Source organism: Drosophila miranda (genome assembly GCF_003369915.1).
Source record: "Drosophila miranda strain MSH22 chromosome Y unlocalized genomic scaffold, D.miranda_PacBio2.1 Contig_Y2_pilon, whole genome shotgun sequence".
Taxonomy (NCBI): Eukaryota; Metazoa; Arthropoda; class Insecta; order Diptera; family Drosophilidae; genus Drosophila; species Drosophila miranda.
In genome coordinates, this window is record NW_022881614.1 from 14,890,769 (window position 1) to 14,916,493 (window position 25,725).

A 25,725-nucleotide genomic window follows, 5' to 3' on the forward strand; every position below is an offset into this window, starting at 1 on the left:
CCTCCGCCGGGCAGCTGCAGCAGATGCAAATCCAGCACTTAACCAGCGCCAACGTATCGCCCGGCCAGCAGACGGCCATTCTCCTGCATCAGTCCCAGCAGCAAATGCGCACTCACCCGGGACAAGGCCAGCAGTCCGCCACGCAACAGCTGGTGAAGACCATTGTGGGAACCTCTTCCAATCTGACGGCAGGACAGCTGCAGCAGCTGGCCCAACAGTCGGCCGCTGCCAACCCGGGCCAATCCAGCGTCAGCGTGGTGCTCACAACGCCCGTACAGAGTCTGCCGGCCGTTGTTCAGACACAGTCTGGCAGCGCAGCCCAGATCGTGTCCATCTCGTCACAGACAACGCTACCCGTAAACAGTTCCCCGCAGCTAGGAAGCATTGTGCAGACCCAGACCCTGCCCCAGGTCGTCTCCGTAAGCACACTGCCCACCGTGGGTTCCGTGCTGACCACCACTGCCAGTCAACAGCAGCAACAGCAACAGCAGACCACGGCAGTGACCACACTTAACACCGCCATGCTGCGGGGTCAGCGAATTGTGTCCGCTTCCACGGGAAACACGCTGCAGCAGCGAACAAATGCAGCCGGACAGTCGATTGTGTCCGTGCCCAACCTCGGCCAGGGCGTCAGTCCCGCCCAGTTCCAGACGCAACTTCGTCTGGCCGCAGTGCCCACGTCCCCAGCCACACAAACACAGCTGGTGACCACCAAGGGCATTCCAGTGACTGCCCTTCAGCAGGGAGGGAAGACGACGGTCATTCCCGGAAACCAGCAGCCGGGAGGCGCTCACATCCAGCTGTATCGCCAGCGTAGCCTCAAGGTGCTGCAGACGCAGCCGGCTCCCGTTGGTGGGACAGCAGGCGGTGGAGTGGCCACTGCCAATCTGGTGCAGACAGCGGGTACCATCATCCAGGCCGGCAACATGCCCACCCATGTGACCAGCCAAAAGGTGGCCGTCTCCGGAATGCCGGGAGCTGGCGTCGTACAGGCGGCCAACGTCGTTAGCAGTGTCCAGATGCACGGCCAGGCCCGGACGCAGTTCATCAAGCAAATGGCCAGCAAGCAAAGTCTGCAGCGTCAGGTGATATCGGCGGACGGCAGCACCACTTCAGCGGCAGCCGGAGACATGCTTCTGGTTAAGCGACACAACATACTGGCCACCCAAAAGGCCCAACAGGCGACGGGCGCCCTCTTCACCACCACCACGGCCGTTCAGCAACAGCAGCAACAGGGACAGCTGCCAGTGGCCGGACAGATACAGCCCCAGCAGGTCACCCAGCAGCAGATTGCATCCCTGGTGAAGGCCTCCACGGCGGCGGCAGCCAGCGGGAGCAGTTTGAGCGCGGGTGGAGTCACAGTCTCCGCCACGGGTCCCACCGTGCAGGCGGGAAGCGTGAACATCCCTTTGCCGCAGCTCAAGTGCGGAAGCCAGATCAAGGTGACCATGCCCATGCGGCATCTGCAAATGCAGCAACAGCTGACGATGCCGCGCAAGATCAGCCGAATGACACAGCTGGTAAGCGCCAGCGGACAGCCAACGGCCACCAACATTGTGTCCGGTCCCCAGCCGCAGCAGCAGCAGTCTGGCGGCATGACCGTCACCGGTGGGGGAACCCTGCCCACGGTGGCAGGCCAACAACAGCAGCAGCAGAAGGTGACAACCGGTGGAGGTAGTGTCCAGGCCCAGCTGTTGCACATTCAAAACACCAAGACGCTGCCCAGCTCGGTGACGGTGCAGCAGTTCCAACAGGTTATGCGCAGTGGGCAGCAGGGGACGTTGGCCACCACGAATTTGGTGCTGGGCAAGACTAGTCTCGGACGGGTCATACCCGTGTCGGTGGCCTCGCAGGCCAATCAGCGGCAGACGATCCAGGTAGGTTACCTATCCAAGAATTCCTCTACAGGAATCAATCAACAATCCTCTCCGCTCTTGCAGGTGGTATCGGCCGCCTCTGCCCAGGCCCTTGCTGCCGGCAGCCTGCGCACTCACGTGGGTAGCCCAGGCATTACCAACGCCCTGAAAGTGGCCGCTGGGGCCAGAACACGCAGCAGACCCTGATTGCTGCTCTGCAGCACAATCAGCGGCAAAATGCCAGTCCCGTCCGGCTGCAAACCACTGCCGGTGGGAACCTGCTGGCTGTTGTCCAGCAACAACAACAGCAACATCAACAACAACAGATACAACAACAGCAGCAGCAACAGCATCAGCAGCAGCACACTAGCATCGCTGGGCCCACATCGGGGCCCGCTGAGGTGATGACGATAACGCAGACCACCACTACCTTGCCCACGGTGAGCGGTCTGCAGCAGCAACAGCAGCAGCAGCAGGGCGGCATGTCACTACCCACAACGCAACAGGTACGCAAGCTGGTACAGAAAAAGATCATGATACGCAGCGAAAAAGAATAACATTTAGCGCATAGTCGGTCGCAAAGAGCCGACAGGGCACGCAATCGGCGGAGCATCTCGAGCATCACCTCCACCGTCGCTTCCACAGCCACCACAAACACCACCAATTCAAACTCAAACTCGAACTCCAGTCCCTACTCCACAACCACCACAAGCACAAGCACAAGCATCACCAACTCGATCAACTGCCAAACAATTTGAATCTTTCGAATCAAGTTTCGACCAAATTCCGAACACTCATACCACGTCGATCTTCATGCATTCAATCAATTAGTCAAATAGTTTAGTCATTGCTAAATTGATCTCAATTTCTGTCGATTGGTTTTGCAGCCATGAGCGATGGCAATGGGCGATCGCTCGACAGCTGTGGAGGATTTGGAAAAGATCGTGCTGATGACGATGACGATCGCTTCAATCAGCTCGGGGCGTGGCCGCCGAATTACTTTTACCAATCATAGTGTACCGTAGCCTTAGTTTAATTCGCAATAACTCTTAAGTACCTATAGTAATTACTGGCAAACTGCCTGCTTTAAATTAAACTTGTAAATTGTAGTCATCTAAGCTCTCCCCTCACCCCACGCCGTATGTACATTTGTAAATCCATCAAATACTACATACTACAAATTAATAAATGTACATCTATTTAGACTATAATTTACTTATGCTCTAGTATAATGAACAAATTACAGAAATAAAGGAAAAATATAAAGATATTTTAAAAAAAGTTGTACTAGCTAATAATAGTTTCCGACTAAGTAGCCGAGTTCAGTAAACACGGTTTATGCGGCAATTAAGTATGTGAAAAATATCTAAAAACAAAAAAAATAAAAATTAAAAAATCCTTCGAGCCGGATTTGAACCAGCGACCTATGGATATCTTCGGTACGAAACTGAGCTATCGAAGGTGACAACAGGCAAGCTGGCAAACCGGCATTAAGAGACTGGGCGATTGATGGCGCCGTCTGCATTACTGGAGGGGGTGAGAATTGAGTTTTGGACAAAACTCAGTTTTTTTTTTTAAATGGACACAGACTAAATTATGTATCAATATTAAATAACGTACGTCATTAGCTCCCACAACCTACTAGTTCAGTGCTAGCAAAGACTGTACAAGTACTGTACACTAAGATGTTGCATGAGGGGCAAAAAAGCTGTTCTATGGCTCTTCTAAAGAAGGGTATAGAAACTTCCATACGCAGGTTTTTAAAATTTTCCCTCACAAATTTCGTACATTTACATCCTTTTCGCTCATTCACTTTCAAACAATTTCTATTTGGCGCGCACTCGTATGCAGTCGATAGTATCGTTAACCGAACTTGAATCGGGTAAGGTTCTCTTTGAACCGGTAGGCAACAATGGGCTAAGTTCATACGAGAATATTGTTGTTGAGGAGCAAAAACTGCAATCGCCGTAGCAAGAAAACAAGTCAAGTGTTTGAAACAAACCAGTCAAGTAGAAAATTGATTCATCAATCGTATACAATTATGATGTTCTATATAGCTAGTAATATTCGACGGAATATCAAAAACGAGGAATATGTAAAATAGATCTTCAATTCGTCAGTATATTTACGGTATATTTTTAAAACGAGACGGTATATTTTGGTATATTTCTGAGGGTCGGACGGTGTATTTGAACGAAAAATTGGTCACACTGTTCAGCAGTTCGCGCGCTTTTCTTACAATTTTTTAATTGATCCATCTAGCTAGTAATATTCGACGGAATATCAAAAACGAGGAATATGTAAAATATAACTTGAATTCGTCCGTATATTTACGGTATATTTTGGTATATTTCTGAGGGTCGGACCGTCACACTGTTCAGCAGTTCGCGCGCTTTTCTTACAATTTTTGCGTGATTTTGATCATTTTTTAATTGCGTGAAAAAAGATTGTGACTGGATGTTATATTGCCTTGCAGTGCTTCTTTATATAATTAATAAACTAACTTAAATCTAACGCAAACGGAGCAATGGACATCGATGACGTTGCGAAAGCGGGCGAAGCATACCACACAGTGCAGCTGTCGACCAAAGAAGTGTTGGCTGCTGGTGGCCGTCAGAATTATTGCACCGTAAGTAGAATCACGTTCTTTGTCCGTCGTATGAAAACAATCATTTAAACAAATATCGGTTGATACCCTCAGATGATAGACTTGCTGGCCACCAGCAGCAAGACCACGGGCCTTATAGGCACTTCCTTCCACTGATGTTCGACGCTGACCGAAAGATACAGAACTGCGCCGTGGCCGCTCTGGCGGAGGCTCTGGTTGCCCTGGACGTGTCGGGGGTACAGGCCACATGTTGGCAAAAATTAAGGAGCGACTTTATCGAGAAATACACACCGCTGATTGGGGAGATGCGAGATGCAAGGAACCCAAACTGGCACAAGATCTGGACTTTTTTGGTGCAGATAATTGATGAGGAGCTGCTACGGGGATGCACCTACATGAACAAATTCCTGGCCATCGTTGAGATGGGCTTCCGGAATCCAGACCACGGAGTGCGCTCCGAGGCCTTCCTTTGCTGGCGTGTGCTACCGTGGAACTGGTGCAGCAGCAGCAACAGCCCATCAACACGAACACAACGGTGGCGGTTCCCTCCGCCGGGCAGCTGCAGCAGATGCAAATCCAGCACTTAACCAGCGCCAACGTATCGCCCGGCCAGCAGACGGCCATTCTCCTGCATCAGTCCCAGCAGCAAATGCGCACTCACCCGGGACAAGGCCAGCAGTCCGCCACGCAACAGCTGGTGAAGACCATTGTGGGAACCTCTTCCAATCTGACGGCAGGACAGCTGCAGCAGCTGGCCCAACAGTCGGCCGCTGCCAACCCGGGCCAATCCAGCGTCAGCGTGGTGCTCACAACGCCCGTACAGAGTCTGCCGGCCGTTGTTCAGACACAGTCTGGCAGCGCAGCCCAGATCGTGTCCATCTCGTCACAGACAACGCTACCCGTAAACAGTTCCCCGCAGCTAGGAAGCATTGTGCAGACCCAGACCCTGCCCCAGGTCGTCTCCGTAAGCACACTGCCCACCGTGGGTTCCGTGCTGACCACCACTGCCAGTCAACAGCAGCAACAGCAACAGCAGACCACGGCAGTGACCACACTTAACACCGCCATGCTGCGGGGTCAGCGAATTGTGTCCGCTTCCACGGGAAACACGCTGCAGCAGCGAACAAATGCAGCCGGACAGTCGATTGTGTCCGTGCCCAACCTCGGCCAGGGCGTCAGTCCCGCCCAGTTCCAGACGCAACTTCGTCTGGCCGCAGTGCCCACGTCCCCAGCCACACAAACACAGCTGGTGACCACCAAGGGCATTCCAGTGACTGCCCTTCAGCAGGGAGGGAAGACGACGGTCATTCCCGGAAACCAGCAGCCGGGAGGCGCTCACATCCAGCTGTATCGCCAGCGTAGCCTCAAGGTGCTGCAGACGCAGCCGGCTCCCGTTGGTGGGACAGCAGGCGGTGGAGTGGCCACTGCCAATCTGGTGCAGACAGCGGGTACCATCATCCAGGCCGGCAACATGCCCACCCATGTGACCAGCCAAAAGGTGGCCGTCTCCGGAATGCCGGGAGCTGGCGTCGTACAGGCGGCCAACGTCGTTAGCAGTGTCCAGATGCACGGCCAGGCCCGGACGCAGTTCATCAAGCAAATGGCCAGCAAGCAAAGTCTGCAGCGTCAGGTGATATCGGCGGACGGCAGCACCACTTCAGCGGCAGCCGGAGACATGCTTCTGGTTAAGCGACACAACATACTGGCCACCCAAAAGGGCCAACAGGCGACGGGCGCCCTCTTCACCACCACCACGGCCGTTCAGCAACAGCAGCAACAGGGACAGCTGCCAGTGGCCGGACAGATACAGCCCCAGCAGGTCACCCAGCAGCAGATTGCATCCCTGGTGAAGGCCTCCACGGCGGCGGCAGCCAGCGGGAGCAGTTTGAGCGCGGGTGGAGTCACAGTCTCCGCCACGGGTCCCACCGTGCAGGCGGGAAGCGTGAACATCCCTTTGCCGCAGCTCAAGTGCGGAAGCCAGATCAAGGTGACCATGCCCATGCGGCATCTGCAAATGCAGCAACAGCTGACGATGCCGCGCAAGATCAGCCGAATGACACAGCTGGTAAGCGCCAGCGGACAGCCAACGGCCACCAACATTGTGTCCGGTCCCCAGCCGCAGCAGCAGCAGTCTGGCGGCATGACCGTCACCGGTGGGGGAACCCTGCCCACGGTGGCAGGCCAACAACAGCAGCAGCAGAAGGTGACAACCGGTGGAGGTAGTGTCCAGGCCCAGCTGTTGCACATTCAAAACACCAAGACGCTGCCCAGCTCGGTGACGGTGCAGCAGTTCCAACAGGTTATGCGCAGCAGGGGACGTTGGCCACCACGAATTTGGTGCTGGGCAAGACTAGTCTCGGACGGGTCATACCCGTGTCGGTGGCCTCGCAGGCCAATCAGCGGCAGACGATCCAGGTAGGTTACCTATCCAAGAATTCCTCTACAGGAATCAATCAACAATCCTCTCCGCTCTTGCAGGTGGTATCGGCCGCCTCTGCCCAGGCCCTTGCTGCCGGCAGCCTGCGCACTCACGTGGGTAGCCCAGGCATTACCAACGCCCTGAAAGTGGCCGCTGGGGGCCAGAACACGCAGCAGACCCTGATTGCTGCTCTGCAGCACAATCAGCGGCAAAATGCCAGTCCCGTCCGGCTGCAAACCACTGCCGGTGGGAACCTGCTGGCTGTTGTCCAGCAACAACAACAGCAACATCAACAACAACAGATACAACAACAGCAGCAGCAACAGCATCAGCAGCAGCACACTAGCATCGCTGGGCCCACATCGGGGCCCGCTGAGGTGATGACGACAACGCAGACCACCACTACCTTGCCCACGGTGAGCGGTCTGCAGCAGCAACAGCAGCAGCAGCAGGGCGGCATGTCACTACCCACAACGCAACAGGTACGCAAGCTGGTACAGAAAAAGATCATGATACGCAGCGAAAAAGAATAACATTTAGCGCATAGTCGGTCGCAAAGAGCCGACAGGGCACGCAATCGGCGGAGCATCTCGAGCATCACCTCCACCGTCGCTTCCACAGCCACCACAAACACCACCAATTCAAACTCAAACTCGAACTCCAGTCCCTACTCCACAACCACCACAAGCACAAGCACAAGCATCACCAACTCGATCAACTGCCAAACAATTTGAATCTTTCGAATCAAGTTTCGACCAAATTCCGAACACTCATACCACGTCGATCTTCATGCATTCAATCAATTAGTCAAATAGTTTAGTCATTGCTAAATTGATCTCAATTTCTGTCGATTGGTTTTGCAGCCATGAGCGATGGCAATGGGCGATCGCTCGACAGCTGTGGAGGATTTGGAAAAGATCGTGCTGATGACGATGACGATCGCTTCAATCAGCTCGGGGCGTGGCCGCCGAATTACTTTTACCAATCATAGTGTACCGTAGCCTTAGTTTAATTCGCAATAACTCTTAAGTACCTATAGTAATTACTGGCAAACTGCCTGCTTTAAATTAAACTTGTAAATTGTAGTCATCTAAGCTCTCCCCTCACCCCACGCCGTATGTACATTTGTAAATCCATCAAATACTACATACTACAAATTAATAAATGTACATCTATTTAGACTATAATTTACTTATGCTCTAGTATAATGAACAAATTACAGAAATAAAGGAAAAATATAAAGATATTTAAAAAAAAGTTGTACTAGCTAATAATAGTTTCCGACTAAGTAGCCGAGTTCAGTAAACACGGTTTATGCGGCAATTAAGTATGTGAAAAATATCTAAAAACAAAAAAAATAAAAATTAAAAAATCCTTCGAGCCGGATTTGAACCAGCGACCTATGGATATCTTCGGTACGAAACTGAGCTATCGAAGGTGACAACAGGCAAGCTGGCAAACCGGCATTAAGAGACTGGGCGATTGATGGCGCCGTCTGCATTACTGGAGGGGGTGAGAATTGAGTTTTGGACAAAACTCAGTTTTTTTTTTTAAATGGACACAGACTAAATTATGTATCAATATTAAATAACGTACGTCATTAGCTCCCACAACCTACTAGTTCAGTGCTAGCAAAGACTGTACAAGTACTGTACACTAAGATGTTGCATGAGGGGCAAAAAAGCTGTTCTATGGCTCTTCTAAAGAAGGGTATAGAAACTTCCATACGCAGGTTTTTAAAATTTTCCCTCACAAATTTCGTACATTTACATCCTTTTCGCTCATTCACTTTCAAACAATTTCTATTTGGCGCGCACTCGTATGCAGTCGATAGTATCGTTAACCGAACTTGAATCGGGTAAGGTTCTCTTTGAACCGGTAGGCAACAATGGGCTAAGTTCATACGAGAATATTGTTGTTGAGGAGCAAAAACTGCAATCGCCGTAGCAAGAAAACAAGTCAAGTGTTTGAAACAAACCAGTCAAGTAGAAAATTGATTCATCAATCGTATACAATTATGATGTTCTATATAGCTAGTAATATTCGACGGAATATCAAAAACGAGGAATATGTAAAATAGATCTTCAATTCGTCAGTATATTTACGGTATATTTTTAAAACGAGACGGTATATTTTGGTATATTTCTGAGGGTCGGACGGTGTATTTGAACGAAAAATTGGTCACACTGTTCAGCAGTTCGCGCGCTTTTCTTACAATTTTTTAATTGATCCATCTAGCTAGTAATATTCGACGGAATATCAAAAACGAGGAATATGTAAAATATAACTTGAATTCGTCCGTATATTTACGGTATATTTTGGTATATTTCTGAGGGTCGGACGGTCACACTGTTCAGCAGTTCGCGCGCTTTTCTTACAATTTTTGCGTGATTTTGATCATTTTTTAATTGCGTGAAAAAAGATTGTGACTGGATGTTATATTGCCTTGCAGTGCTTCTTTATATAATTAATAAACTAACTTAAATCTAACGCAAACGGAGCAATGGACATCGATGACGTTGCGAAAGCGGGCGAAGCATACCACACAGTGCAGCTGTCGACCAAAGAAGTGTTGGCTGCTGGTGGCCGTCAGAATTATTGCACCGTAAGTAGAATCACGTTCTTTGTCCGTCGTATGAAAACAATCATTTAAACAAATATCGGTTGATACCCTCAGATGATAGACTTGCTGGCCACCAGCAGCAAGACCACGGGCCTTATAGGCACTTCCTTCCACTGATGTTCGACGCTGACCGAAAGATACAGAACTGCGCCGTGGCCGCTCTGGCGGAGGCTCTGGTTGCCCTGGACGTGTCGGTGATACAGGCCACATGTTGGCAAAAATTAAGGAGCGACTTTATCGAGAAATACACACCGCTGATTGGGGAGATGCGAGATGCAAGGAACCCAAACTGGCACAAGATCTGGACTTTTTTGGTGCAGATAATTGATGAGGAGCTGCTACGGGGATGCACCTACATGAACAAATTCCTGGCCATCGTTGAGATGGGCTTCCGGAATCCAGACCACGGAGTGCGCTCCGAGGCCTTCCTTTGCTGGCGTGTGCTGATCAAGATATTCGCCGCCTATGATGAGCTGGCATCTTCGAAGCGCCTTCGACTACTCTTGATACCCCTGCGCACCTCTCAGTCACGCTCCTCTCATGTGAGCGGGATTAAGCTGCGTGTCTGGTGGTACCTCATCACCTGCCTTCACTCAGAGTTACCAAAGACCTTTGACAATGCCGTCGAGCATTTCCTAATCTTCATCTTCGGCGGCGGACCGCAGGGTCTGGCCACCGGGTTGGCCCACAACTATCAGTCGTCCCGCGAGCTCGCCCTGCCCTGCCTCGTGTCGCTGTGGAATGTCGACTCCAGTGAACCCCTGCATCGTCTGATGCGTGAGCTTCGCCTATGCCAGCGACAACAACGCCTCCTTCTACAAGGTCATGCGCTCCAGATTCGACAGCATCAAAACGGCCTACCTAAAGAAGGCCCCTCCGCCGAAGCGACAGTTCAGTGCGCCCAGCCTGATGAACCCCAAGCACATGGAGGTTCTGCAGGAGTTTGGCATACAGAACTATGACCAACCCGTGCCCCCGCAGAACATTGCTGCCATGAAGGCCAACAAGATCCGGGAGAAGCAACGTGGTGGTCAACAGTTGCTGCCGCCGCAGTCCCAACAGCAGCAGCAACAACAACAACAACAACATCAGCCCCAGCAACAGGCGCCGCAGATGCAACAGCAGCCCCAGCCCCACCAACAGCAGGTACAGCAGCAGCTGGCCACAGCTTCACCCGTTCCCCAAACTCTTCCCGTACAACAGCAGCAGCAACAGCAGACCGTGGAACTGGTGCAGCAGCAGCAACAGCCCATCAACACGAACACAACGGTGGCGGTTCCCTCCGCCGGGCAGCTGCAGCAGATGCAAATCCAGCACTTAACCAGCGCCAACGTATCGCCCGGCCAGCAGACGGCCATTCTCCTGCATCAGTCCCAGCAGCAAATGCGCACTCACCCGGGACAAGGCCAGCAGTCCGCCACGCAACAGCTGGTGAAGACCATTGTGGGAACCTCTTCCAATCTGACGGCAGGACAGCTGCAGCAGCTGGCCCAACAGTCGGCCGCTGCCAACCCGGGCCAATCCAGCGTCAGCGTGGTGCTCACAACGCCCGTACAGAGTCTGCCGGCCGTTGTTCAGACACAGTCTGGCAGCGCAGCCCAGATCGTGTCCATCTCGTCACAGACAACGCTACCCGTAAACAGTTCCCCGCAGCTAGGAAGCATTGTGCAGACCCAGACCCTGCCCCAGGTCGTCTCCGTAAGCACACTGCCCACCGTGGGTTCCGTGCTGACCACCACTGCCAGTCAACAGCAGCAACAGCAACAGCAGACCACGGCAGTGACCACACTTAACACCGCCATGCTGCGGGGTCAGCGAATTGTGTCCGCTTCCACGGGAAACACGCTGCAGCAGCGAACAAATGCAGCCGGACAGTCGATTGTGTCCGTGCCCAACCTCGGCCAGGGCGTCAGTCCCGCCCAGTTCCAGACGCAACTTCGTCTGGCCGCAGTGCCCACGTCCCCAGCCACACAAACACAGCTGGTGACCACCAAGGGCATTCCAGTGACTGCCCTTCAGCAGGGAGGGAAGACGACGGTCATTCCCGGAAACCAGCAGCCGGGAGGCGCTCACATCCAGCTGTATCGCCAGCGTAGCCTCAAGGTGCTGCAGACGCAGCCGGCTCCCGTTGGTGGGACAGCAGGCGGTGGAGTGGCCACTGCCAATCTGGTGCAGACAGCGGGTACCATCATCCAGGCCGGCAACATGCCCACCCATGTGACCAGCCAAAAGGTGGCCGTCTCCGGAATGCCGGGAGCTGGCGTCGTACAGGCGGCCAACGTCGTTAGCAGTGTCCAGATGCACGGCCAGGCCCGGACGCAGTTCATCAAGCAAATGGCCAGCAAGCAAAGTCTGCAGCGTCAGGTGATATCGGCGGACGGCAGCACCACTTCAGCGGCAGCCGGAGACATGCTTCTGGTTAAGCGACACAACATACTGGCCACCCAAAAGGGCCAACAGGCGACGGGCGCCCTCTTCACCACCACCACGGCCGTTCAGCAACAGCAGCAACAGGGACAGCTGCCAGTGGCCGGACAGATACAGCCCCAGCAGGTCACCCAGCAGCAGATTGCATCCCTGGTGAAGGCCTCCACGGCGGCGGCAGCCAGCGGGAGCAGTTTGAGCGCGGGTGGAGTCACAGTCTCCGCCACGGGTCCCACCGTGCAGGCGGGAAGCGTGAACATCCCTTTGCCGCAGCTCAAGTGCGGAAGCCAGATCAAGGTGACCATGCCCATGCGGCATCTGCAAATGCAGCAACAGCTGACGATGCCGCGCAAGATCAGCCGAATGACACAGCTGGTAAGCGCCAGCGGACAGCCAACGGCCACCAACATTGTGTCCGGTCCCCAGCCGCAGCAGCAGCAGTCTGGCGGCATGACCGTCACCGGTGGGGGAACCCTGCCCACGGTGGCAGGCCAACAACAGCAGCAGCAGAAGGTGACAACCGGTGGAGGTAGTGTCCAGGCCCAGCTGTTGCACATTCAAAACACCAAGACGCTGCCCAGCTCGGTGACGGTGCAGCAGTTCCAACAGGTTATGCGCAGCAGGGGACGTTGGCCACCACGAATTTGGTGCTGGGCAAGACTAGTCTCGGACGGGTCATACCCGTGTCGGTGGCCTCGCAGGCCAATCAGCGGCAGACGATCCAGGTAGGTTACCTATCCAAGAATTCCTCTACAGGAATCAATCAACAATCCTCTCCGCTCTTGCAGGTGGTATCGGCCGCCTCTGCCCAGGCCCTTGCTGCCGGCAGCCTGCGCACTCACGTGGGTAGCCCAGGCATTACCAACGCCCTGAAAGTGGCCGCTGGGGGCCAGAACACGCAGCAGACCCTGATTGCTGCTCTGCAGCACAATCAGCGGCAAAATGCCAGTCCCGTCCGGCTGCAAACCACTGCCGGTGGGAACCTGCTGGCTGTTGTCCAGCAACAACAACAGCAACATCAACAACAACAGATACAACAACAGCAGCAGCAACAGCATCAGCAGCAGCACACTAGCATCGCTGGGCCCACATCGGGGCCCGCTGAGGTGATGACGATAACGCAGACCACCACTACCTTGCCCACGGTGAGCGGTCTGCAGCAGCAACAGCAGCAGCAGCAGGGCGGCATGTCACTACCCACAACGCAACAGGTACGCAAGCTGGTACAGAAAAAGATCATGATACGCAGCGAAAAAGAATAACATTTAGCGCATAGTCGGTCGCAAAGAGCCGACAGGGCACGCAATCGGCGGAGCATCTCGAGCATCACCTCCACCGTCGCTTCCACAGCCACCACAAACACCACCAATTCAAACTCAAACTCGAACTCCAGTCCCTACTCCACAACCACCACAAGCACAAGCACAAGCATCACCAACTCGATCAACTGCCAAACAATTTGAATCTTTCGAATCAAGTTTCGACCAAATTCCGAACACTCATACCACGTCGATCTTCATGCATTCAATCAATTAGTCAAATAGTTTAGTCATTGCTAAATTGATCTCAATTTCTGTCGATTGGTTTTGCAGCCATGAGCGATGGCAATGGGCGATCGCTCGACAGCTGTGGAGGATTTGGAAAAGATCGTGCTGATGACGATGACGATCGCTTCAATCAGCTCGGGGCGTGGCCGCCGAATTACTTTTACCAATCATAGTGTACCGTAGCCTTAGTTTAATTCGCAATAACTCTTAAGTACCTATAGTAATTACTGGCAAACTGCCTGCTTTAAATTAAACTTGTAAATTGTAGTCATCTAAGCTCTCCCCTCACCCCACGCCGTATGTACATTTGTAAATCCATCAAATACTACATACTACAAATTAATAAATGTACATCTATTTAGACTATAATTTACTTATGCTCTAGTATAATGAACAAATTACAGAAATAAAGGAAAAATATAAAGATATTTAAAAAAAAGTTGTACTTGCTAATAATAGTTTCCGACTAAGTAGCCGAGTTCAGTAAACACGGTTTATGCGGCAATTAAGTATGTGAAAAATATCTAAAAACAAAAAAAATAAAAATTAAAAAATCCTTCGAGCCGGATTTGAACCAGCGACCTATGGATATCTTCGGTACGAAACTGAGCTATCGAAGGTGACAACAGGCAAGCTGGCAAACCGGCATTAAGAGACTGGGCGATTGATGGCGCCGTCTGCATTACTGGAGGGGGTGAGAATTGAGTTTTGGACAAAACTCAGTTTTTTTTTTTAAATGGACACAGACTAAATTATGTATCAATATTAAATAACGTACGTCATTAGCTCCCACAACCTACTAGTTCAGTGCTAGCAAAGACTGTACAAGTACTGTACACTAAGATGTTGCATGAGGGGCAAAAAAGCTGTTCTATGGCTCTTCTAAAGAAGGGTATAGAAACTTCCATACGCAGGTTTTTAAAATTTTCCCTCACAAATTTCGTACATTTACATCCTTTTCGCTCATTCACTTTCAAACAATTTCTATTTGGCGCGCACTCGTATGCAGTCGATAGTATCGTTAACCGAACTTGAATCGGGTAAGGTTCTCTTTGAACCGGGAGGCAACAATGGGCTAAGTTCATACGAGAATATTGTTGTTGAGGAGCAAAAACTGCAATCGCCGTAGCAAGAAAACAAGTCAAGTGTTTGAAACAAACCAGTCAAGTAGAAAATTGATTCATCAATCGTATACAATTATGATGTTCTATATAGCTAGTAATATTCGACGGAATATCAAAAACGAGGAATATGTAAAATAGATCTTCAATTCGTCAGTATATTTACGGTATATTTTTAAAACGAGACGGTATATTTTGGTATATTTCTGAGGGTCGGACGGTGTATTTGAACGAAAAATTGGTCACACTGTTCAGCAGTTCGCGCGCTTTTCTTACAATTTTTTAATTGATCCATCTAGCTAGTAATATTCGACGGAATATCAAAAACGAGGAATATGTAAAATATAACTTGAATTCGTCCGTATATTTACGGTATATTTTGGTATATTTCTGAGGGTCGGACGGTCACACTGTTCAGCAGTTCGCGCGCTTTTCTTAAAATTTTTGCGTGATTTTGATCATTTTTTAATTGCGTGAAAAAAGATTGTGACTGGATGTTATATTGCCTTGCAGTGCTTCTTTATATAATTAATAAACTAACTTAAATCTAACGCAAACGGAGCAATGGACATCGATGACGTTGCGAAAGCGGGCGAAGCATACCACACAGTGCAGCTGTCGACCAAAGAAGTGTTGGCTGCTGGTGGCCGTCAGAATTATTGCACCGTAAGTAGAATCACGTTCTTTGTCCGTCGTATGAAAACAATCATTTAAACAAATATCGGTTGATACCCTCAGATGATAGACTTGCTGGCCACCAGCAGCAAGACCACGGGCCTTATAGGCACTTCCTTCCACTGATGTTCGACGCTGACCGAAAGATACAGAACTGCGCCGTGGCCGCTCTGGCGGAGGCTCTGGTTGCCCTGGACGTGTCGGTGATACAGGCCACATGTTGGCAAAAATTAAGGAGCGACTTTATCGAGAAATACACACCGCTGATTGGGGAGATGCGAGATGCAAGGAACCCAAACTGGCACAAGATCTGGACTTTTTTGGTGCAGATAATTGATGAGGAGCTGCTACGGGGATGCACCTACATGAACAAATTCCTGGCCATCGTTGAGATGGGCTTCCGGAATCCAGACCACGGAGTGCGCTCCGAGGCCTTCCTTTGCTGGCGTGTGCTGATCAAGATATTCGCCGCCTATGATGAGCTGGCATCTTCGAAGCGCCTTCGACTGCTCTTGATACCCCTGCGCACCTCTCAGTCACGCTCCTCTCATGTGAGCGGGATTAAGCTGCGTGTCTGGTGGTACCTCATCACCTGCCTTCACTCAGAGTTACCAAAGACCTTTGACAATGCCGTCGAGCATTTCCTAATCTTCATCTTCGGCGGCGGACCGCAGGGTCTGGCCACCGGGTTGGCCCACAACTATCAGTCGTCCCGCGAGCTCGCCCTGCCCTGCCTCGTGTCGCTGTGGAATGTCGACTCCAGTGAACCCCTGCATCGTCTGATGCGTGAGCTTCGCCTATGCCAGCGACAACAACGCCTCCTTCTACAAGGTCATGCGCTCCAGATTCGACAGCATCAAAACGGCCTACCTAAAGAAGGCCCCTCCGCCGAAGCGACAGTTCAGTGCGCCCAGCCTGATGAACCCCAAGCACATGGAGGTTCTGCAGGAGTTTGGCATACAGAACTATGACCAACCCGTGCCCCCGCAGAACATTGCTGCCATGAAGGCCAACAAGATCCGGGAGAAGCAACGTGGTGGTCAACAGTTGCTGCCGCCGCAGTCCCAACAGCAGCAGCAACAACAACAACAACAACATCAGCCCCAGCAACAGGCGCCGCAGATGCAACAGCAGCCCCAGCCCCACCAACAGCAGGTACAGCAGCAGCTGGCCACAGCTTCACCCGTTCCCCAAACTCTTCCCGTACAACAGCAGCAGCAACAGCAGACCGTGGAACTGGTGCAGCAGCAGCAACAGCCCATCAACACGAACACAACGGTGGCGGTTCCCTCCGCCGGGCAGCTGCAGCAGATGCAAATCCAGCACTTAACCAGCGCCAACGTATCGCCCGGCCAGCAGACGGCCATTCTCCTGCATCAGTCCCAGCAGCAAATGCGCACTCACCCGGGACAAGGCCAGCAGTCCGCCACGCAACAGCTGGTGAAGACCATTGTGGGAACCTCTTCCAATCTGACGGCAGGACAGCTGCAGCAGCTGGCCCAACAGTCGGCCGCTGCCAACCCGGGCCAATCCAGCGTCAGCGTGGTGCTCACAACGCCCGTACAGAGTCTGCCGGCCGTTGTTCAGACACAGTCTGGCAGCGCAGCCCAGATCGTGTCCATCTCGTCACAGACAACGCTACCCGTAAACAGTTCCCCGCAGCTAGGAAGCATTGTGCAGACCCAGACCCTGCCCCAGGTCGTCTCCGTAAGCACACTGCCCACCGTGGGTTCCGTGCTGACCACCACTGCCAGTCAACAGCAGCAACAGCAACAGCAGACCACGGCAGTGACCACACTTAACACCGCCATGCTGCGGGGTCAGCGAATTGTGTCCGCTTCCACGGGAAACACGCTGCAGCAGCGAACAAATGCAGCCGGACAGTCGATTGTGTCCGTGCCCAACCTCGGCCAGGGCGTCAGTCCCGCCCAGTTCCAGACGCAACTTCGTCTGGCCGCAGTGCCCACGTCCCCAGCCACACAAACACAGCTGGTGACCACCAAGGGCATTCCAGTGACTGCCCTTCAGCAGGGAGGGAAGACGACGGTCATTCCCGGAAACCAGCAGCCGGGAGGCGCTCACATCCAGCTGTATCGCCAGCGTAGCCTCAAGGTGCTGCAGACGCAGCCGGCTCCCGTTGGTGGGACAGCAGGCGGTGGAGTGGCCACTGCCAATCTGGTGCAGACAGCGGGTACCATCATCCAGGCCGGCAACATGCCCACCCATGTGACCAGCCAAAAGGTGGCCGTCTCCGGAATGCCGGGAGCTGGCGTCGTACAGGCGGCCAACGTCGTTAGCAGTGTCCAGATGCACGGCCAGGCCCGGACGCAGTTCATCAAGCAAATGGCCAGCAAGCAAAGTCTGCAGCGTCAGGTGATATCGGCGGACGGCAGCACCACTTCAGCGGCAGCCGGAGACATGCTTCTGGTTAAGCGACACAACATACTGGCCACCCAAAAGGGCCAACAGGCGACGGGCGCCCTCTTCACCACCACCACGGCCGTTCAGCAACAGCAGCAACAGGGACAGCTGCCAGTGGCCGGACAGATACAGCCCCAGCAGGTCACCCAGCAGCAGATTGCATCCCTGGTGAAGGCCTCCACGGCGGCGGCAGCCAGCGGGAGCAGTTTGAGCGCGGGTGGAGTCACAGTCTCCGCCACGGGTCCCACCGTGCAGGCGGGAAGCGTGAACATCCCTTTGCCGCAGCTCAAGTGCGGAAGCCAGATCAAGGTGACCATGCCCATGCGGCATCTGCAAATGCAGCAACAGCTGACGATGCCGCGCAAGATCAGCCGAATGACACAGCTGGTAAGCGCCAGCGGACAGCCAACGGCCACCAACATTGTGTCCGGTCCCCAGCCGCAGCAGCAGCAGTCTGGCGGCATGACCGTCACCGGTGGGGGAACCCTGCCCACGGTGGCAGGCCAACAACAGCAGCAGCAGAAGGTGACAACCGGTGGAGGTAGTGTCCAGGCCCAGCTGTTGCACATTCAAAACACCAAGACGCTGCCCAGCTCGGTGACGGTGCAGCAGTTCCAACAGGTTATGCGCAGTGGGCAGCAGGGGACGTTGGCCACCACGAATTTGGTGCTGGGCAAGACTAGTCTCGGACGGGTCATACCCGTGTCGGTGGCCTCGCAGGCCAATCAGCGGCAGACGATCCAGGTAGGTTACCTATCCAAGAATTCCTCTACAGGAATCAATCAACAATCCTCTCCGCTCTTGCAGGTGGTATCGGCCGCCTCTGCCCAGGCCCTTGCTGCCGGCAGCCTGCGCACTCACGTGGGTAGCCCAGGCATTACCAACGCCCTGAAAGTGGCCGCTGGGGGCCAGAACACGCAGCAGACCCTGATTGCTGCTCTGCAGCACAATCAGCGGCAAAATGCCAGTCCCGTCCGGCTGCAAACCACTGCCGGTGGGAACCTGCTGGCTGTTGTCCAGCAACAACAACAGCAACATCAACAACAACAGATACAACAACAGCAGCAGCAACAGCATCAGCAGCAGCACACTAGCATCGCTGGGCCCACATCGGGGCCCGCTGAGGTGATGACGATAACGCAGACCACCACTACCTTGCCCACGGTGAGCGGTCTGCAGCAGCAACAGCAGCAGAAGCAGGGCGGCATGTCACTACCCACAACGCAACAGGTACGCAAGCTGGTACAGAAAAAGATCATGATACGCAGCGAAAAAGAATAACATTTAGCGCATAGTCGGTCGCAAAGAGCCGACAGGGCACGCAATCGGCGGAGCATCTCGAGCATCACCTCCACCGTCGCTTCCACAGCCACCACAAACACCACCAATTCAAACTCAAACTCGAACTCCAGTCCCTACTCCACAACCACCACAAGCACAAGCACAAGCATCACCAACTCGATCAACTGCCAAACAATTTGAATCTTTCGAATCAAGTTTCGACCAAATTCCGAACACTCATACCACGTCGATCTTCATGCATTAAATCAATTAGTCAAATAGTTTAGTCATTGCTAAATTGATCTCAATTTCTGTCGATTGGTTTTGCAGCCATGAGCGATGGCAATGGGCGATCGCTCGACAGCTGTGGAGGATTTGGAAAAGATCGTGCTGATGACGATGACGATCGCTTCAATCAGCTCGGGGCGTGGCCGCCGAATTACTTTTACCAATCATAGTGTACCGTAGCCTTAGTTTAATTCGCAATAACTCTTAAGTACCTATAGTAATTACTGGCAAACTGCCTGCTTTAAATTAAACTTGTAAATTGTAGTCATCTAAGCTCTCCCCTCACCCCACGCCGTATGTACATTTGTAAATCCATCAAATACTACATACTACAAATTAATAAATGTACATCTATTTAGACTATAATTTACTTATGCTCTAGTATAATGAACAAATTACAGAAATAAAGGAAAAATATAAAGATATTTAAAAAAAAGTTGTACTAGCTAATAATAGTTTCCGACTAAGTAGCCGAGTTCAGTAAACACGGTTTATGCGGCAATTAAGTATGTGAAAAATATCTAAAAACAAAAAAAATAAAAATTAAAAAATCCTTCGAGCCGGATTTGAACCAGCGACCTATGGATATCTTCGGTACGAAACTGAGCTATCGAAGGTGACAACAGGCAAGCTGGCAAACCGGCATTAAGAGACTGGGCGATTGATGGCGCCGTCTGCATTACTGGAGGGGGTGAGAATTGAGTTTTGGACAAAACTCAGTTTTTTTTTTTAAATGGACACAGACTAAATTATGTATCAATATTAAATAACGTACGTCATTAGCTCCCACAACCTACTAGTTCAGTGCTAGCAAAGACTGTACAAGTACTGTACACTAAGATGTTGCATGAGGGGCAAAAAAGCTGTTCTATGGCTCTTCTAAAGAAGGGTATAGAAACTTCCATACGCAGGTTTTTAAAATTTTCCCTCACAAATTTCGTACATTTACATCCTTTTCGCTCATTCACTTTCAAACAATTTCTATTTGGCGCGCACTCGTATGCAGTCGATAGTATCGTTAACCGAACTTGAATCGGGTAAGGTTCTCTTTGAACCGGTAGGCAACAATGGGCTAAGTTCATACGAGAATATTGTTGTTGAGGAGCAAAAACTGCAATCGCCGTAGCAAGAAAACAAGTCAAGTGTTTGAAACAAACCAGTCAAGTAGAAAATGGATTCATCAATCGTATACAATTATGATGTTCTATATAGCTAGTAATATTCGACGGAATATCAAAAACGAGGAATATGTAAAATAGATCTTCAATTCGTCAGTATATTTACGGTATATTTTTAAAACGAGACGGTATATTTTGGTATATTTCTGAGGGTCGGACGGTGTATTTGAACGAAAAATTGGTCACACTGTTCAGCAGTTCGCGCGCTTTTCTTACAATTTTTTAATTGATCCATCTAGCTAGTAATATTCGACGGAATATCAAAAACGAGGAATATGTAAAATATAACTTGAATTCGTCCGTATATTTACGGTATATTTTGGTATATTTCTGAGGGTCGGACCGTCACACTGTTCAGCAGTTCGCGCGCTTTTCTTACAATTTTTGCGTGATTTTGATCATTTTTTAATTGCGTGAAAAAAGATTGTGACTGGATGTTATATTGCCTTGCAGTGCTTCTTTATATAATTAATAAACTAACTTAAATCTAACGCAAACGGAGCAATGGACATCGATGACGTTGCGAAAGCGGGCGAAGCATACCACACAGTGCAGCTGTCGACCAAAGAAGTGTTGGCTGCTGGTGGCCGTCAGAATTATTGCACCGTAAGTAGAATCACGTTCTTTGTCCGTCGTATGAAAACAATCATTTAAACAAATATCGGTTGATACCCTCAGATGATAGCCTTGCTGGCCACCAGCAGCAAGACCACGGGCCTTATAGGCACTTCCTTCCACTGATGTTCGACGCTGACCGAAAGATACAGAACTGCGCCGTGGCCGCTCTGGCGGAGGCTCTGGTTGCCCTGGACGTGTCGGTGATACAGGCCACATGTTGGCAAAAATTAAGGAGCGACTTTATCGAGAAATACACACCGCTGATTGGGGAGATGCGAGATGCAAGGAACCCAAACTGGCACAAGATCTGGACTTTTTTGGTGCAGATAATTGATGAGGAGCTGCTACGGGGATGCACCTACATGAACAAATTCCTGGCCATCGTTGAGATGGGCTTCCGGAATCCAGACCACGGAGTGCGCTCCGAGGCCTTCCTTTGCTGGCGTGTGCTGATCAAGATATTCGCCGCCTATGATGAGCTGGCATCTTCGAAGCGCCTTCGACTGCTCTTGATACCCCTGCGCACCTCTCAGTCACGCTCCTCTCATGTGAGCGGGATTAAGCTGCGTGTCTGGTGGTACCTCATCACCTGCCTTCACTCAGAGTTACCAAAGACCTTTGACAATGCCGTCGAGCATTTCCTAATCTTCATCTTCGGCGGCGGACCGCAGGGTCTGGCCACCGGGTTGGCCCACAACTATCAGTCGTCCCGCGAGCTCGCCCTGCCCTGCCTCGTGTCGCTGTGGAATGTCGACTCCAGTGAACCCCTGCATCGTCTGATGCGTGAGCTTCGCCTATGCCAGCGACAACAACGCCTCCTTCTACAAGGTCATGCGCTCCAGATTCGACAGCATCAAAACGGCCTACCTAAAGAAGGCCCCTCCGCCGAAGCGACAGTTCAGTGCGCCCAGCCTGATGAACCCCAAGCACATGGAGGTTCTGCAGGAGTTTGGCATACAGAACTATGACCAACCCGTGCCCCCGCAGAACATTGCTGCCATGAAGGCCAACAAGATCCGGGAGAAGCAACGTGGTGGTCAACAGTTGCTGCCGCCGCAGTCCCAACAGCAGCAGCAACAACAACAACAACAACATCAGCCCCAGCAACAGGCGCCGCAGATGCAACAGCAGCCCCAGCCCCACCAACAGCAGGTACAGCAGCAGCTGGCCACAGCTTCACCCGTTCCCCAAACTCTTCCCGTACAACAGCAGCAGCAACAGCAGACCGTGGAACTGGTGCAGCAGCAGCAACAGCCCATCAACACGAACACAACGGTGGCGGTTCCCTCCGCCGGGAAGCTGCAGCAGATGCAAATCCAGCACTTAACCAGCGCCAACGTATCGCCCGGCCAGCAGACGGCCATTCTCCTGCATCAGTCCCAGCAGCAAATGCGCACTCACCCGGGACAAGGCCAGCAGTCCGCCACGCAACAGCTGGTGAAGACCATTGTGGGAACCTCTTCCAATCTGACGGCAGGACAGCTGCAGCAGCTGGCCCAACAGTCGGCCGCTGCCAACCCGGGCCAATCCAGCGTCAGCGTGGTGCTCACAACGCCCGTACAGAGTCTGCCGGCCGTTGTTCAGACACAGTCTGGCAGCGCAGCCCAGATCGTGTCCATCTCGTCACAGACAACGCTACCCGTAAACAGTTCCCCGCAGCTAGGAAGCATTGTGCAGACCCAGACCCTGCCCCAGGTCGTCTCCGTAAGCACACTGCCCACCGTGGGTTCCGTGCTGACCACCACTGCCAGTCAACAGCAGCAACAGCAACAGCAGACCACGGCAGTGACCACACTTAACACCGCCATGCTGCGGGGTCAGCGAATTGTGTCCGCTTCCACGGGAAACACGCTGCAGCAGCGAACAAATGCAGCCGGACAGTCGATTGTGTCCGTGCCCAACCTCGGCCAGGGCGTCAGTCCCGCCCAGTTCCAGACGCAACTTCGTCTGGCCGCAGTGCCCACGTCCCCAGCCACACAAACACAGCTGGTGACCACCAAGGGCATTCCAGTGACTGCCCTTCAGCAGGGAGGGAAGACGACGGTCATTCCCGGAAACCAGCAGCCGGGAGGCGCTCACATCCAGCTGTATCGCCAGCGTAGCCTCAAGGTGCTGCAGACGCAGCCGGCTCCCGTTGGTGGGACAGCAGGCGGTGGAGTGGCCACTGCCAATCTGGTGCAGACAGCGGGTACCATCATCCAGGCCGGCAACATGCCCACCCATGTGACCAGCCAAAAGGTGGCCGTCTCCGGAATGCCGGGAGCTGGCGTCGTACAGGCGGCCAACGTCGTTAGCAGTGTCCAGATGCACGGCCAGGCCCGGACGCAGTTCATCAAGCAAATGGCCAGCAAGCAAAGTCTGCAGCGTCAGGTGATATCGGCGGACGGCAGCACCACTTCAGCGGCAGCCGGAGACATGCTTCTGGTTAAGCGACACAACATACTGGCCACCCAAAAGGGCCAACAGGCGACGGGCGCCCTCTTCACCACCACCACGGCCGTTCAGCAACAGCAGCAACAGGGACAGCTGCCAGTGGCCGGACAGATACAGCCCCAGCAGGTCACCCAGCAGCAGATTGCATCCCTGGTGAAGGCCTCCACGGCGGCGGCAGCCAGCGGGAGCAGTTTGAGCGCGGGTGGAGTCACAGTCTCCGCCACGGGTCCCACCGTGCAGGCGGGAAGCGTGAACATCCCTTTGCCGCAGCTCAAGTGCGGAAGCCAGATCAAGGTGACCATGCCCATGCGGCATCTGCAAATGCAGCAACAGCTGACGATGCCGCGCAAGATCAGCCGAATGACACAGCTGGTAAGCGCCAGCGGACAGCCAACGGCCACCAACATTGTGTCCGGTCCCCAGCCGCAGCAGCAGCAGTCTGGCGGCATGACCGTCACCGGTGGGGGAACCCTGCCCACGGTGGCAGGCCAACAACAGCAGCAGCAGAAGGTGACAACCGGTGGAGGTAGTGTCCAGGCCCAGCTGTTGCACATTCAAAACACCAAGACGCTGCCCAGCTCGGTGACGGTGCAGCAGTTCCAACAGGTTATGCGCAGTGGGCAGCAGGGGACGTTGGCCACCACGAATTTGGTGCTGGGCAAGACTAGTCTCGGACGGGTCATACCCGTGTCGGTGGCCTCGCAGGCCAATCAGCGGCAGACGATCCAGGTAGGTTACCTATCCAAGAATTCCTCTACAGGAATCAATCAACAATCCTCTCCGCTCTTGCAGGTGGTATCGGCCGCCTCTGCCCAGGCCCTTGCTGCCGGCAGCCTGCGCACTCACGTGGGTAGCCCAGGCATTACCAACGCCCTGAAAGTGGCCGCTGGGGGCCAGAACACGCAGCAGACCCTGATTGCTGCTCTGCAGCACAATCAGCGGCAAAATGCCAGTCCCGTCCGGCTGCAAACCACTGCCGGTGGGAACCTGCTGGCTGTTGTCCAGCAACAACAACAGCAACATCAACAACAACAGATACAACAACAGCAGCAGCAACAGCATCAGCAGCAGCACACTAGCATCGCTGGGCCCACATCGGGGCCCGCTGAGGTGATGACGATAACGCAGACCACCACTACCTTGCCCACGGTGAGCGGTCTGCAGCAGCAACAGCAGCAGCAGCAGGGCGGCATGTCACTACCCACAACGCAACAGGTACGCAAGCTGGTACAGAAAAAGATCATGATACGCAGCGAAAAAGAATAACATTTAGCGCATAGTCGGTCGCAAAGAGCCGACAGGGCACGCAATCGGCGGAGCATCTCGAGCATCACCTCCACCGTCGCTTCCACAGCCACCACAAACACCACCAATTCAAACTCAAACTCGAACTCCAGTCCCTACTCCACAACCACCACAAGCACAAGCACAAGCATCACCAACTCGATCAACTGCCAAACAATTTGAATCTTTCGAATCAAGTTTCGACCAAATTCCGAACACTCATACCACGTCGATCTTCATGCATTCAATCAATTAGTCAAATAGTTCAGTCATTGCTAAATTGATCTCAATTTCTGTCGATTGGTTTTGCAGCCATGAGCGATGGCAATGGGCGATCGCTCGACAGCTGTGGAGGATTTGGAAAAGATCGTGCTGATGACGATGACGATCGCTTCAATCAGCTCGGGGCGTGGCCGCCGAATTACTTTTACCAATCATAGTGTACCGTAGCCTTAGTTTAATTCGCAATAACTCTTAAGTACCTATAGTAATTACTGGCAAACTGCCTGCTTTAAATTAAACTTGTAAATTGTAGTCATCTAAGCTCTCCCCTCACCCCACGCCGTATGTACATTTGTAAATCCATCAAATACTACATACTACAAATTAATAAATGTACATCTATTTAGACTATAATTTACTTATGCTCTAGTATAATGAACAAATTACAGAAATAAAGGAAAAATATAAAGATATTTAAAAAAAAGTTGTACTAGCTAATAATAGTTTCCGACTAAGTAGCCGAGTTCAGTAAACACGGTTTATGCGGCAATTAAGTATGTGAAAAATATCTAAAAACAAAAAAAATAAAAATTAAAAAATCCTTCGAGCCGGATTTGAACCAGCGACCTATGGATATCTTCGGTACGAAACTGAGCTATCGAAGGTGACAACAGGCAAGCTGGCAAACCGGCATTAAGAGACTGGGCGATTGATGGCGCCGTCTGCA

At 52.3% G+C, this 25,725-nt stretch overlaps 2 protein-coding genes and 2 pseudogenes across 3 annotated transcripts; all 4 read left to right on the plus strand.

Moving 5' to 3' along the window:
- The first annotated feature begins 4,980 nt into the window (after positions 1 to 4,980).
- Positions 4,981 to 8,129, plus strand: LOC117192374 (annotated as a pseudogene).
- A 1,493-nt stretch (positions 8,130 to 9,622) lies between these two features.
- Positions 9,623 to 13,905, plus strand: LOC117193092 (annotated as a pseudogene).
- Positions 13,906 to 16,005: 2,100 nt separating this feature from the next.
- On the plus strand, positions 16,006 to 19,688 carry LOC117192372 (helicase domino-like). The gene is made up of 2 exons (XM_033397037.1): positions 16,006 to 18,438; positions 18,502 to 19,688. The coding sequence occupies exons 1-2, from the start codon at positions 16,108 to 16,110 to the stop codon at positions 18,973 to 18,975; spliced, it is 2,805 nt and encodes a 934-aa protein (XP_033252928.1). The 5' UTR covers positions 16,006 to 16,107; the 3' UTR covers positions 18,976 to 19,688.
- Positions 19,689 to 21,788: 2,100 nt separating this feature from the next.
- Positions 21,789 to 25,471, plus strand: LOC117192373 (helicase domino-like). 2 transcript variants are annotated; one of them, XM_033397039.1, is made up of 3 exons: positions 21,789 to 24,221; positions 24,285 to 24,707; positions 25,089 to 25,471. In XM_033397039.1, the coding sequence occupies exons 1-3, from the start codon at positions 21,891 to 21,893 to the stop codon at positions 25,092 to 25,094; spliced, it is 2,760 nt and encodes a 919-aa protein (XP_033252930.1). In that variant the 5' UTR covers positions 21,789 to 21,890; the 3' UTR covers positions 25,095 to 25,471. The 2 variants fall into 2 exon arrangements, with proteins under 2 accessions (XP_033252930.1, XP_033252929.1); XM_033397038.1 differs by having other exon boundaries at positions 24,285 to 25,471.
- The last annotated feature ends 254 nt before the right edge of the window (positions 25,472 to 25,725 follow it).

Bases quoted from the DNA above. Each gene is read 5' to 3' on its own strand.
- LOC117192372 (XM_033397037.1), top strand. From the start codon at position 16,108: ATGCGCTCCAGATTCGACAGCATCAAAACGGCCTACCTAAAGAAGGCC. The intron at 18,439-18,501 runs GTAGGTTACCTA...CCGCTCTTGCAG, and splicing joins ATCAGCGGCAGACGATCCAG to GTGGTATCGGCCGCCTCTGC.
- LOC117192373 (XM_033397038.1), top strand. From the start codon at position 21,891: ATGCGCTCCAGATTCGACAGCATCAAAACGGCCTACCTAAAGAAGGCC. The intron at 24,222-24,284 runs GTAGGTTACCTA...CCGCTCTTGCAG, and splicing joins ATCAGCGGCAGACGATCCAG to GTGGTATCGGCCGCCTCTGC.